This window comes from Brassica oleracea, chromosome C2 (assembly GCF_000695525.1).
Source record: "Brassica oleracea var. oleracea cultivar TO1000 chromosome C2, BOL, whole genome shotgun sequence".
NCBI lineage: Eukaryota > Viridiplantae > Streptophyta > Magnoliopsida > Brassicales > Brassicaceae > Brassica > Brassica oleracea.
In genome coordinates, this window is record NC_027749.1 from 31,401,334 (window position 1) to 31,415,108 (window position 13,775).

A 13,775-nucleotide genomic window follows, 5' to 3' on the forward strand; every position below is an offset into this window, starting at 1 on the left:
CGTGTCACCTTTGACGTCTGGTCCTTTGAGAAAAGCAGATTGCTCAGGACCTTTACAGTAATTCGCATAACAGGGCTGCGGATGTGAGACTGACTGGCTGATCGGGATTTGAAATTCCCTGAAGCGATGAATTTCCAGAATGCTTGCTCTGGGATAAACTTCCTGGAGAAGGATGTCTGAGTGTACTCCTCGGAGATCTCATAAATCTCAGTCAGCGTCTCCAAGCTGATGGAGTGCTTAACACCACTCGCAAAGAAAGTGAAGGAGGCCTCCTCAAAGATTGGGAAACCGGTCCTCTTGAAAGTTAGCTCCGCGGTGGCGAGGACTTGCCTCACCAAATCAGGGTACAGCGGGTGAGTTCTGTGACAGAGATCAGCTATTCCCATCACTTGGAGAACCGCATGTAAATCCTCATGGAGGCCTAGGTCGCTTAAAGCCTCGGCATCGACGAATCGTGTCGGGAAGATGTTGGTGTTGAGAAGGGTGTTGTAGCGGCGCGATGCTTCCTTATCCCATCTTGTCTCTGAAGACTTAGGGATGTTCAGATCTGTGAGGGAGATCTCGGTTCCCTCTTCTCGTGGCCATGGGTAAGTTATGGGAACAGTATAATCCTCCGGTTCACCCCGAGCGTTTGGTGGCTTGATCCTAGATGCCGCCTTGGTTCTTCTGGGAGCCATCTGCAAAACAAAACCAAAGGAGAAGTTCTTAGTACTGTTCGATTGGGTTTTAATGGAAAAAGTTGGAAGCTTTTATGATTTTGAGTGCTCTTTCTGAACTTTTCCATAACCCAATGTATAAAGAGCAAGCGATTGATAATGGTAAACCAGATACAATCTCGTAGAAGACTAGGTACTTAGATCATCTTGCCAATCAACATAAATCGATTTAATAGATCCTAAAATCTATATCCAAACAATCGATACATGTGAAATTGAAGAACAATGGCGCAAAGTTTATAACCTTCCATCTATCCTAATCGATTCAACCATTCTTATCCCAACTTCTATTAACCATCCTAGCAGCAAAAAGAGAGGTCGATTTTGATTTAGATAAACCCTAAAACCGATCTATTCAAGCGCAAAGAAGAGACGAGAAAGAGGTTTTTAGGCTGAGAATCACAAAGTGATTTCGCCTCTTACCGTTCGAAAGGTGGTGTGAGAGTCCTGCAATCAAACAATTCGAAATCCAAGCAAGTAGAAACCGATAATCGCAAAACAAGTTGGAGAAGTTTGAAGAGGTTAGGTTTTAAAGAGGGGGAATCGAAGTGGAGAGGGAGGAGGCGGTTTTGGGGGAAGTGGGGAAGAGATGGGGTAAGTTCCCTTTTATAGGCCCCCACATCGTGGCCCACTTTCCACTAGCTAGGTTTTTTTTCTTTTAAAAATTGTTACAAAAATAACTAAAATTTGAAAACTTTCCTTTTTTTTTGGGTCCCGATGAACTTACCTTAGCGGAGCAGCTGCTCTGAAAAATCGGAGACTGTTCCGGTTGAGTAACTCGGGGTTTTTAATTTTTTTTTCTATCCTGCAAATAAGTAAAAAGAAACACAAAAACGAAATCTAAAAGAATTATTTACACTCACCATTGGGTTGCATCCCACCAAGCGCTTGGTTTAAGTCACTAGCTTGACTTGGTTGGCCTATTAGGCTAAGGAAGGATCGCTTAGGCGAATTTCTTCACCCTCTGCGATTGTTGTCTCAGCAAGGTATGGCTTTATGCGTTGACCGTTGAAAACAAATTCTTCCCCTTTGATGTTCAGCAACACAACAGCTCCATGGAGGCGGACCTCTTTTATGGTGAATGGTCCGGACCATCTAGATCGCAGCTTTCCAGGGAACAATCGTAACCTTGAGTTGAAAAGGAGTACCTGATCCTTAGGTTGAAAGTTGTGGCTGATGATCCTCTTGTCATGGTAGGCCTTAGTTCGCTCCTTGTAGATCTTAGAGCTTTCATAGGCGAGATGCCTAATTTTCTCCAGCTCGTGAATCTGCATGGATCGTCTCTCTGCTGCTGGTTTAATGTCGAAGTTGAGTAGCTTCACAGCCCAAGCTGCCTTATACTCCAACTCAACCGACAGGTGACAAGCTTTACCGTACACCAGATTGTAGGGAGTGGTCCCGATAGGTGTTTTGTAGGCTGTTCTATAAGCCCAGAGAGCGTTGTCTAGCTTGAGCGACCAGTCCTTGCGACTTGTGTTAACTGTTTTCTGCAGGATGCTCTTGATTTCTCTGTTTGAAGCTTCCATTTGTACACTAGTTTGAGGGTGATATGGCGTGGCTACCTTGTGCTGCACGCCGTTCTTCTTTAATAGACCTGCAAAGATCTTGTTGATGAAGTGACTACCCCCATCACTGATGACTACGCGTGGTACCCCAATCTTGGAAAGATTATGGTTTTGAACATCTTAGTCACCACCTTTGCGTCGTTTGTGGGACTGGCTATTGCTTCCACCCACTTAGAAACGTAGTCAACTGCTACCAATATGTACTCGTTCTTGAAAGATGGTGGGAACGGTCCCACGAAGTCGATTCCCCAACAATCGAAAACTTCAACTTCTAAGATGAAGTTCTGAGGCATCTCATTCCGTTTACTGATATTCCCTTGTTGATGGCATGAGTCGCATCTAGAGATGTAGGAATGGGCGTCTTGGAACATTGTTGGCCACCAAAAACCGGCTTGAAGGATCTTAGACACGGTTTTAAATGTCGCAAAATGCCCTGCATAAGAGGAACCATGACAGTGATAGAGGATTCCTGGAATTTCAGACTCAGATACACATCGTCGGAATATTCCATCCTTGCAACTTCGGTACATGTAGGGTTCGTCCCAATAGTAGTGTCTTGCTCCTCTTAGAAATTTCCGGTTATCATTGCCAGTGAATTTGACAGGTTCTTTCTCAGCAGCCAAATAGTTGGCAATCTCAGCAAAACATGGAAGACTGGGATATTGCTTTTTGATTGCACAAACAAGGTGTTCCAGAACGCTGGAGGAAACTGGATGGAGCGGTTGTTCTTCGACGCTTCCCAGACTGATCGAGTAGACGTGCTCGACTGGAAGGCTGTCATCAAGTGATGTGTCTTCATCTATCTTCATTTTGGAGAGGTGATCTGCAACGCCATTCTCAATGCCCTTTTTGTCCTTGATTTCTAGGTCAAATTCTTGGAGCAGTAAAATCCATCGGAGTAGCCTTGGTTTCGCATCCTTCTTTGTCAGCAAATACCTCAATGCTGCATGATCCATGTGCACTATCACCTTGGAGCCAACTAGGTAGGATCTGAACTTTTCAAAGGCGTAAACGATTGCTAGAAGTTCCTTTTCTGTAGTTGCATAGCGACATTGAGCTTCGTCTAGTGTCCTGCTCGCGTAATAGATCACGTGAAGCTTCTTATCCTTTCGTTGGCCTAGCACAGCTCCAACCGCAAAATTACTTGCGTCTGTCATGATCTCGAAGGAGAGCTCCCAGTCTGGTGGTTGCACGATGGGCGCACTGACTAGAGCTCCTTTGATCGTGTGGAAGGCTGACAAACAATCGCTATCGAACTCAAATCTTGTCTCCTTGCAGAGCAGGCGAGGGAGGGGGCTTGCAATTTTGTAGAAGTCCTTGATGAATCTTCTGTAAAAGCCAGCGTGTCCGAGGAAACTCCTGATTACTTTGACTGAGTTTGGAGTCCTTGATGACTTTGTGACCGAGAACAATCCCATCTCTCACCATGAAGTGACACTTCTCCCAATTCAAAACGAGATGCTTTTCCTCACAACGCTGAAGGACCCTGCACAAAATTGACAAACAAACAGAAAAGGAGTTCCCATAGACGCTAAAATCGACCATGAAAACTTCTATTATGTACTCAATTAGGTAAGTGAAAATAGACATCATGCAACGCTGGAATGTCGCAGGAGCGTTGCACAAACCAAACGGCATTCTCCTGTAGGCAAAAGTGCCGTAAAGACACGTGAAGTTCGTCTTCTCCTGATCGTCTGGGTGAATGGGAATCTGAAAGAAACCTGAATAACCATCTAAAAAGCAGTAATATGGGTGGTTAGCCAATCTCTCAAGCATTTGATCAATGAATGGAAGCGGGAAGTGATCCTTTCGTGTGGCCGTATTTAGTTTTCGAAAATCAATACACATACGGTGGCCAGTTACTGTCTTAGTAGGTATCAATTCATTCTTTTCATTAGCAACCACAGTAATCCCACCTTTCTTAGGAACTACATGAACAAGACTAACCCACTTACTATCAGAAATCGCATAAATTACACCAGCTTCTAGAAGTTTCATTATCTCTTTCTTGACAACATCTTTTAGATTTGGGTTTAACCGCCTCAGATGTTCTATAGAAGTCATCGATTCATCTTCTAGGTGTATTCTATGCATGCATAAATCATGTGAAATACCGGGAATATCATCTAACGAATATCCTATTGCCTTGCGGTATTTTCTCAATTCACACAATAGTTTAGCAGTTTCCACATTATTTAGCTCAGAGATCACAATGACAGGATATGTGGAATTAGGTCCAAGAAACGCATACCTGAGTCCCGCTGGAAGGGACTTTAATTCGATCTTTGGAGCCTTGAGTTCGCTCCAGGAATCATCGAGCAGGCTGGTTGGTTTGGTCGGCTTTTTAGGAGCAGTTGTTTCTTCTGGTGAAATCTGATTGCTCGTCTCCCCCAGACTTAGAAAAGCGACCGTCTTCTCAATGCTTCCACACGAGTCTAGCATCTTTTCGTACCCGTCAGCGTCAACGTTGCATGTGTTCTGCTCAGACTCTACTCGTATCAGGGTTACTTCCAAAGGATTATCTGCGAGGATTTCTTCGATCATCCCTTGTTGAGGGGTCAAGGCGGCGTTCTCGTCGCTAATTGTGAAGTTCTGACCATCTAGCTTAGGTCGCTTGAGCAACTCATCCATCTCGAACTTCATCACAATATCTCCCAGTTGGAGATCAATTCTCCCATTGCGGATATCAATGATTGCACCAGCTGTGCATTAAAAAGGTCGACCCAGAATGAGAGGGTCTTGTGGTTCATCTTCGAGCTCTAGAATCACGAAGTTTGCCGGAACAGTGGTGTCACCAATTTGAACTTGCAGATCTTCGAGAACACCTACTGGCAACTTGACTGATCTGTCTGCAAACACCAAAGAAATCCTGGTTGGCTTGAAATTGGTTAGTCCCATGCGTTTTGCAACTGAATAGGGCATGAGATTCACACTGGAATCTAGATCGCATAAAGAACAAGCGAAGACTGTTTTTCCAATCTGAACAGATATGACAAATTTTTCAGGATCTTCCAATTTCCTGACTGTTCTGTTTTGAAGGACTGCGCTGCATTCTTTCGAGACCATCATGATGTCGCTGTCTGCAGAGGTCTTCCCAGAGATCAGCCCTTTCACAAGACTGCACATTGAAGGAATCATCAGAATAGCATCCATGAGAGAGAACTTAACATTCAACTCATCTAGCATCTTCCTGCACTTCATCTCTTTGCAATCTTTGCGTGATTTCTTAGCAGGGACTGGGTAGGGAACTTTTGGAATGTAGACGCGAGTAGGAACAGGTTGATCTTGCGTCGTGGGAGCTACTGGTTCTGTGGCTGTTGGCTGTTCTGATTCATGATCGTCGTCGTGGACATCCTCAAGCGGAGGTTGTTCTCCCTCTTTCTGTTTTCCCTTCTCTTGAGCAGTCAGCTTCTTGGGGACAGAATCTGATAGATGTCTTCCACTTCTCAGCTCGACTGCGTTACAGTCCTTGGGATTCTTGTTTGTTTTCCCTAGGAGTGTTCCCTGTTGCCTTTTTATTGTCTCAGCAGTTTGAGCAATCTGAACGTCCATCTGCCTTATGTGGCTTGCTACATCATCGTATTTGGAATTCAATTCAGTGAACATGTTGTCCATCCGAGTGTTTATCTCGGTTGTAACCTGGTTCAGTGCTTTTCCTTGAATCTGTTGCCCCTGCAGAAGTTGTTGCATCATTCCATTCAGCTCATCTGGCGGACCGCTCGCGGTTGCAGGAGCAGCTTGCGGATTATTCTGCCTGTTCTGAAATTGATTCTAAGCCTGGCTGAGGATGAACATCTTCCCATTCTAATTCTAATTCTGAAGGTATGGCTTCTGATATCCAGTGTTTTGGAACTGATTTCCCTGAGATCTGTCATTGGGGTTGTCTGGATTGGTCTTGTATGAGAACAAGTGCGGGTTGTTCCTTACATTAGGGTTTGGGTGGTAGTTTTTGAACTGCCAACCCTGCCCATTGACGTAGCTGACCTCTTGCTGATCTTCTTCCGATGATCGATTTCTGCTGCAGCATCTGTAGTACCTAGTTCCAGATTGGTCTCTTCCATGAAATAGATCTGATTCTGATTGTTCTTGAGTAGCAGATCGACCTTAGCGGCGAGGTCATCAATCTTCCTAGTGTCCATGATGTTCACCTTCTTGGAACGGTCAGTCTCCTCGTTTTTGTTGGACGAACTAGCTGCCATGTTCTCTATTAGCGCGTGAGCTCCTTTTGTGGTTTGAGTCATGAAATCTCCATTGCTCGCTGCGTTTAGAGCATTGCGGAACTCCCATTCCACACCATTGTAGAAGATTCCTAGGACATGGTCATCGTCAAACCCGTGATGAGGACACTCTCTGAGGGTATCATTGAACCGTTCCCACGCTTCGTTGAAAGGTTTATTAGCGAGTTGCTTGAAGGAGGAGATCTTGTTCCTTAGGGCATCTGTTTTGGCTTTCGTGTAGAAGTGTCCCAAGAAAGCTGCTCTAACCTGTTCCCAAGAAGTTAGGGAACCTGTAGGTAATGACTTAAGCCATCGTGAAGCCTTGTCCGCTAGAGAGAATGGAAACAACATGCATTTGATGTAGTCGGGTGGGACGCCGTTTGCACGAGTGAAACTGCATATCTCTTCAAAAGCTTCAATGTGTTCCACCGGTATCTCAGCTGACAGTCCATGGAACATCTTTATCTGGACAAGATTGATCATGCCGGGTTTTATCTCAAAGTCTGCCCTTTGACATGGTGGTGGAGCGATAGCAGAGCGCGTAGCAGGGATGTTACGCGGTAGGTTTCTTTCACCAATTGGGACAGGTGGTTCCCGCTGTGCAGCCAGCTGTTGCGCTACGATTGTTTGCTGCAAATATTGCATCTGTTGCATAGAAGCGGCCATTTGTTCTGGAGTGCCGAAGTCAGCCATTGTTGCAGTAATTGATTTTTGTTGACGGTTGGTTCTTTCTAAGCTTGCGAGTTCCTGATTTGTAAGCGAAATTAAGTCCCCTTGTGTATTGCTCCGAGTAAGTCTACTGGTCATGCACCTGGGTCATTAACTGCAAAAAGGATTAAACAAGTTAGAAATTTTAGACTAAATAAATAACCGAAAAAATAAATGTAAAAAGCTGGTCCCCGTCGCAACGGTGCCAAAACTTGATGCACTAAAATTGGATCTTTGCTACTGTCAAGTTAACAGTGTAGTTGTAATATCTTTAGATTCAATTCCAAAGGACCAGTTCACACTTTGTCTTTATGGGATCAAAATTTAGCTAAAACGAAGTGGGGCTTTTTAATGAAGTAATAACTTAAATAACAAGTAACAAGATTATGTTGTTTTGAATTGATTAAAAGGCGCTAGTCTAGGGTTTCTTCTTCAGGTAATGAAATCGCAAGCCAGGCAATTATTCAAGTCCTGTTTATAACAAGTCTAAACTCGGATCACTCTGATTGAATCAACCCACTCTCGTGGTGTTGATTCCTTTGCGAGTCGGTCTTGATGCCTAAATTCTCGTTTGGATCAAGACACGATGGTAAGCCTTAGAGATCAAGTCCGATATGTTCACAATACACTCTAATATCTACTCTCGCTGACTAAGGATGTAAGGCTCATTCAAATCGTGTCAAGTTATCAATTAACGACTAGCTAAATTGATTAACCCTAATTCATGCACTAAGTGATCAGTTCAATGCAAGCAATAAGAACATATATGAATGTAGACAATTTTAAGATGACTTATTTATGCTTCAGCTAACGAATCCAAACCCTAGAACCCTAAACTAACTCGGTAACTACTCAGACATAACACAAGAACAGAGAAACATGATTTCTAAATAATACTGCATATAATAGATAATAGAAATCAGAGGGTTCAGGATAATCTTCTCTAGGAGATAGATGGAGCCGTCTCCCTTACAGTAGCAATCGCAAATCACAAAGCTCTCTTAGGTCTTTCTTGCGTAAAAACTAAGGTAGGTTTAAAGTAATAAATATGAGACTATATATATAGGAGCCACAGGCGGCTATAGGAAAGAAATAGGAAATCTAGGGCAAATCCCAAAATATTTGGAAACTTCTTTTTTTATCTCTGTCGCTGGAGCAGGCACTAAGACTGCTCCGGTTGACTGTTCTGCGCGAAAAACTCCAAATCATACTTTTCTCTCTTCTTTTCCTCTAGCTGGTCTATTTCCCATCCAATGCAACTCTAGACCTGTTATGATTCGAAAAGGGACTAAAAAGACTCGATAAAACCTTAAAAACTATTAGTAAGACAATACATATAATGTGCCAAAACACACAATATATCAGACATTCAAACCGAGAAAACCGGTTCGCTGAAGGACAAAGCAAGATAGCGAAAGCAACACGACAAGCTCTTGCCCATATATACTCAAGATAGACATGCTAACTGGTCAATGAGTATGGAAGATGGAGTGATTCACATTCAAATTCCTTGGGACGAAGTAAACCCACATCTTAGAAAATATATGACCTCACCTGACAAAGACTGAATAAATAACTTCATTAACAAAGACGGCGAGTTTTTTTTTGTATTATCCAATCTAGCCTTCGACAATAAAAGAAGACCCTCGCTAACCGGGCATAAAACAAAATTTTCCTCCTAAGAATTCTAGAGATAGATTATAAAGAGAAAACTTAGTGACCTCGATCTTTATTTGTATAGAGAGCTCGATTCGAAAATCGAACTCACCTCGCAATTATAACCTCTTTTGATGTCGATTTATTTATAGTATAGAATTCCGCTAAAACTAGGTGATGGGTCAAGTTTACATCTTTCTTTCACTTTATAAACTGTATTTGTATTTAAAAAAAAAAGGGTAATCTATCTTTTCAGGAACTCACAAATGTCATTTGCCAAAACAAAACTACCCTTGTATAGTTTTGTATGAAGCAGGGATTGTGTGAACAAAAAAAGAAAACTACCCTTGTAAGAATGAACCAAAGCCAACATTTTATTCTGGCTCTCAGGCTCCTTCAACAAGTCCGGTGTTGCCCCATTCAAGAAGTATATTAATGGATTTGCCTTTTTGAAGCCCTCTCGAAGTTTGGTACAATATCAAAGCAAATAAGAGTATCGCCCACCGTGGACCTCGAACCCACGACCACAAGGTTAAGAGCCTTGTGCTCTACCAACTGAGCTAGACAGGCTTGATGATTGTTATAGATATATAACTTGTATATTATTTTTACTATTTAGCAAAGTAGTGATAAGTATTAAGTACGAACAAAGGTTTATCAAATACATTTTTAATAAGAAGAACAAACACGGCTTTGATGACATATTCTTCCTTCTCCAACACGAAACAAAATAAACTAAAATAAAATGCGAGAAAAGAGCAAAACCCAGTCCCGACACACTTATATATCATGACCCACATTTGTCGGAAGCAGCAGGTTTCATGTGAGCTTAAGATAAAAAAAGCAGTTAGTAACAAGTTTGAAGACGTAAGAGATAAGACACACACGCCTGAAAAATATTAACCGCTACTACTACTCCCCTTATCCTTTTTTTTTACGTGAAGCTGACTAGATTTACCTATATCTTCTCCAGACGTAAATTGTTCTGAAGAAGTTCTTCATCAGAACCATATTTTCATTTACTAGTCGGACTTGATTCCTCCGTTATGCTTGTTGCTCTTCTTGGACGACTCTTTGATCTACAAACAAAGCATATTTTGATAAAACAATACGGTCTATAGCTTCTTCTTCTAGAGGTCAGGATAAGACCAACTGGGCTTACCTGCTCAAGAAGCTTCTTTTGGAATCGGTAACCCTAATGAGGAAGAATAATATATAACCACATGGTTAATGTTTTAAAGCTAGAATTGGTGCATCAATTTGGTTAGTTTTGTATTCGTTGAAACACTTACCTTGTCAGTTCCATAAATGTAATCACAATAGGTAAAAACTGAAGCGAAGTTGCTCTGGCTTTGTCCTCCAACGTAGTGATGGTAGTCATGGTACTCAGCACCACCATAGAAAGGGATGTATTTTGTTGGACTCCATGGAAAATCATATCTGCAATGACAACAAACAAACCCCATAACTTAACATTTTTACCCAACAAATACAAACAAACGCCCTTTTTAAGGTCAATCGAGATACATTGCAAACTTTTCAAGCAAGCAAGAAAACACTTCAGTAAACCCAAGAGACTAAAGTGAGCCGAGTTTCCTCTTACCGCACTTGTCTCTTGCTTTAGATGTTTTGGGTTACAAAATTAATTATAGAAAAATAGAGCCTATCTAATTGTTCACCAAAAGTATCTATTCTACTAACCAATTCCCAAACAATTCACAATAACTTTTTTTTTTTTTTAATTCACAATAACTTAAGAAAGCCTAAAAAGTTAGAATAAAAAACCTAATACCTAACTTAGCCCCAGTTGTAAAAAGGTGAGCCACTATTGTATCTACCACAGCGTGGCCTCTTTTATATATAATATACAATACATAAACTAACTAAGGAAAGATGTAAGAAACATTGATATGATGCAGTCACTTAATATAACGAAGAAAAAGTGTATAAACTGCAAAGTAACAACAAAAAAACAAAGCAAAGAATAGAGATTTGTTATTTGATTTCTTTAAAACCACGCCCTTACCCACTGTGAGTCTCTATAGCCTCAATTTGCCTTAAGGCTATCCACAACCAAAAGGTTATCATGTGACCAGGAGCAATCGCTGGTCCCATAAACGTTGGGATTCCAAGAAGCAACACTTCAGCCCAATGTGCATAAGGTGCAGCGTATCCAGTAGGAGCTGTGTACTCGTGATGAACACGATGAATGTTCTCGTATCCCCACTTACTGTGGAAAAATCTATGTACCCAATAGTTTGTGTAGTCTTCTATCAAGAAGTAGACGAACAACTGTGGCAGCATCTCTGAAAGTGTTGGTAATGGTAACCCAGATCGTATCCCAATCATCTGTATTTCATGAACAATAACGTAAATGATGTGATGAAACATTCAGGATTCTGTCAGTATCAGTTTCAAGATTCAAGATAACCTGAATGGAAGGATAAGAAACGAGTTGTAATGGACCAACGACGAGGATGAACATCTTCATGACGTCTTTGTAACAACCGAACATGTCGGACAAGGAGTAGTTTACTTTGGATTGGATCTTGTACCGGTCGAACCACCCAGAAACGGATCGAGCCAGTTCGACGAAAACCAGAGGGATAGGAGCCAGAGAAAAGACGAGGAATAGGAAGAGAATGTTGTGGCAGTAGAGATAGTAGTCGGACTTTGTGGCGGAGTAATCGAACCAAACTGTCTCCAACCACGTGAGGTTTCTTCCGAGCGCGAAGGAAGCTTCCTCAACCGTTACGTACGGAATCATGATGGTAAAGTTTCTCGGTTTCTCTGGCGAGTTTGCGACTGAGTTTTGCTGACGTGGAGATTTTATGATCTGGGGGAGGAGAGGTTGAGAGAGGAGAAGAAGAGAGTGTTTGTTTGTTATATAGTTGGCGAATATTTTGGATTGAAGACGTGATCAGTTCTTTATAATAACTAAATTGCCACAAATATTTTTAAATTGGATTCCTTTTGTGTCAAATGTTATTTTTCCATTGGAGATTTAATAATTTGATATACCTATATATACTTTCTTATGGTAAATTGAAAATAATTAAATTTATTTATTGGTGTACATTTTTAAAAATGGGCTAAATAATAACCAATAAGTAACTAAAATTTAATCTTTTTTTTATTCATGCTTTAGCACTAAGCCAATGACTTTTTTTTCCAGATATCTTAACTTCTTCAAAAAATCTTTACAAAATTCAGAATAATTCCATCTTTGTAAATTTATATAAAGTTTACCTTTTGTCAAAAGGTTTTTAATTAGGAAACGATATAAAGATGACACAAATAGTCAGACTAAGTGATGATTTCTTTTTTTTTTCTGTCCTGGAAAACAATATATTGTAAATAATCTTTAGAATTATAAAGCAACATCTATATGACAACAATTTGAGATAGCATTTAGAACATTAAAGCATATAAATTTACCAAAATGTCATATGAAACAGGAGATGATAGAAGAGTCTTTTATTGTGGACACTTCGGAGAACCTAAAGAAAAGGAGAAAACGAATGAAAGCAAGTTCTTACATAACATCCAAAGTAATGAAATTAGAATTTTTTTTTTCAGAAATTCCTGATATTTCTTAATTAGAGCTTTTTATGGTAAGTCGACTAACCATTAACAAAATAGTGTTTTAGTTAATTCTGCGTCAAAACTTATACATCTTCGTGGTAAAAAGCAAAATATTTTGAGAAATTGGTTGGAATAGGATAAATTGAATACCACTTCTAAAAATATAGTCACTCAAAAATAGCCGAACATTTGGTTTAGGATTTATTCATTATGTTTAACTAGGGCAAACAATCCCGGGCGTAAGGATTTTTGTTTAAAATTTAATTTTGATTATATATTTAGTATGTTAATTTTAATATATAAATATTATAACTATTATAAATATATAAGTAGCTAAACAATTATAAAATTATTTTAAATTACATTTTTTTCTTATGCAAATTTCAAAAATTTTAATATCCATTTTCTGGTATTGTTCTTATCATTGTTCTGAAAACTACATGTAGCCTTTGTTTAGACTTTCGGTTTTTTATAATTTTGGAAAGAACAGATATTTTTGCAAACTTAACTTGAGGGAAAAAGAAAAGTACCCGACAAAAAGAAAATAGTGACAGTAGCGCTGAGACTTATTACTTGGTAAAAATTGTTTAAGGTTAATTTGTGTATAGCTCAGTAATTTTAATGCAGAGTTAGCAAACCAAAATTTTAGAAAATGGAGCCAAACCCAAATTAATTATGAGTCAAGTTACAATTATAAAGAAGTGAGTAAAACGTGTATGGAGATGTTAGAAATGGATCCTCAAATAACGAAGATGAAGGAAATTTGGAATAGTGTAATGGAGAAAAATATTTCATTGCATTGAAATTCTATAGATACAAAGTCAGCTCTTTGGAAATCCATTATCGTAGCAATTAAGTAGTCAACCAAATAGGGAAATAAAACACTATTAGATATATGTAGTAAAATAACATAAAACACACACATATCACTTAGATTAATATGTATATATCTTACTTGTTTGAGATTATGTGCATGGATCCATTAGTGTGAAAGGCGATGAACAAACCGCCAAACACCCAATTTGGTAAATCACAGAAAATGTGTAAACAACAGATGTAAATGTAATTGTTTAGATCTCACTGAAAACACTTGGTACAGAATTCTTTTTCCTTTTTCAATGCTTATATCCTTAGGCCATCAATAATCTGCACTATTTAATTAGACATAAACCATCATGAACAATCCTATTTCACTTTAGATTCATGATTTCCATTTTATCTATTGAAAACAGCTAGTATAACAACCAAACAAATAGCCACCGAACATGGTCTATCTCACAGTAAAGAGTTAAGATATTACCGTTGAACTGAGACAAACAACGTGGACA

The 13,775-nt window shown here is 39.9% G+C and overlaps 2 protein-coding genes and 1 non-coding gene across 4 annotated transcripts; all 3 read right to left on the reverse strand.

Annotated features, from left to right (window-relative positions):
* Nucleotides 1-4,990: 4,990 nt before the first annotated feature.
* Nucleotides 4,991-7,191, reverse strand: LOC106324006. Its single transcript, XM_013762035.1, has 2 exons — nucleotides 6,266-7,191; nucleotides 4,991-6,035 (listed from the first exon to the last, which is right to left on the reverse strand). Exons 1-2 carry the CDS (start codon nucleotides 7,189-7,191, stop codon nucleotides 4,991-4,993), a joined length of 1,971 nt encoding a protein of 656 aa, XP_013617489.1.
* Nucleotides 7,192-9,359: 2,168 nt separating this feature from the next.
* Nucleotides 9,360-9,432, reverse strand: TRNAK-CUU. The gene has a single exon. It is a non-coding gene; the product is annotated as a tRNA-Lys (tRNA).
* Nucleotides 9,433-9,436: 4 nt separating this feature from the next.
* LOC106326927 (methylsterol monooxygenase 1-1) lies at nucleotides 9,437-11,761 on the reverse strand. Of its 2 annotated transcripts, XR_001267349.1 has the most exons (6): nucleotides 11,294-11,629; nucleotides 10,889-11,211; nucleotides 10,155-10,302; nucleotides 10,025-10,057; nucleotides 9,821-9,941; nucleotides 9,437-9,690 (listed from the first exon to the last, which is right to left on the reverse strand). XR_001267349.1 is itself a non-coding variant. In XM_013764895.1 (5 exons), exons 1-5 carry the CDS (start codon nucleotides 11,627-11,629, stop codon nucleotides 9,885-9,887), a joined length of 897 nt encoding a protein of 298 aa, XP_013620349.1. In that variant the 5' UTR covers nucleotides 11,630-11,761; the 3' UTR covers nucleotides 9,437-9,884. The 2 variants fall into 2 exon arrangements, 1 of the variants encoding a protein (XP_013620349.1); XM_013764895.1 differs by having other exon boundaries at nucleotides 9,437-9,941; nucleotides 11,294-11,761.
* Nucleotides 11,762-13,775: the final 2,014 nt, after the last annotated feature.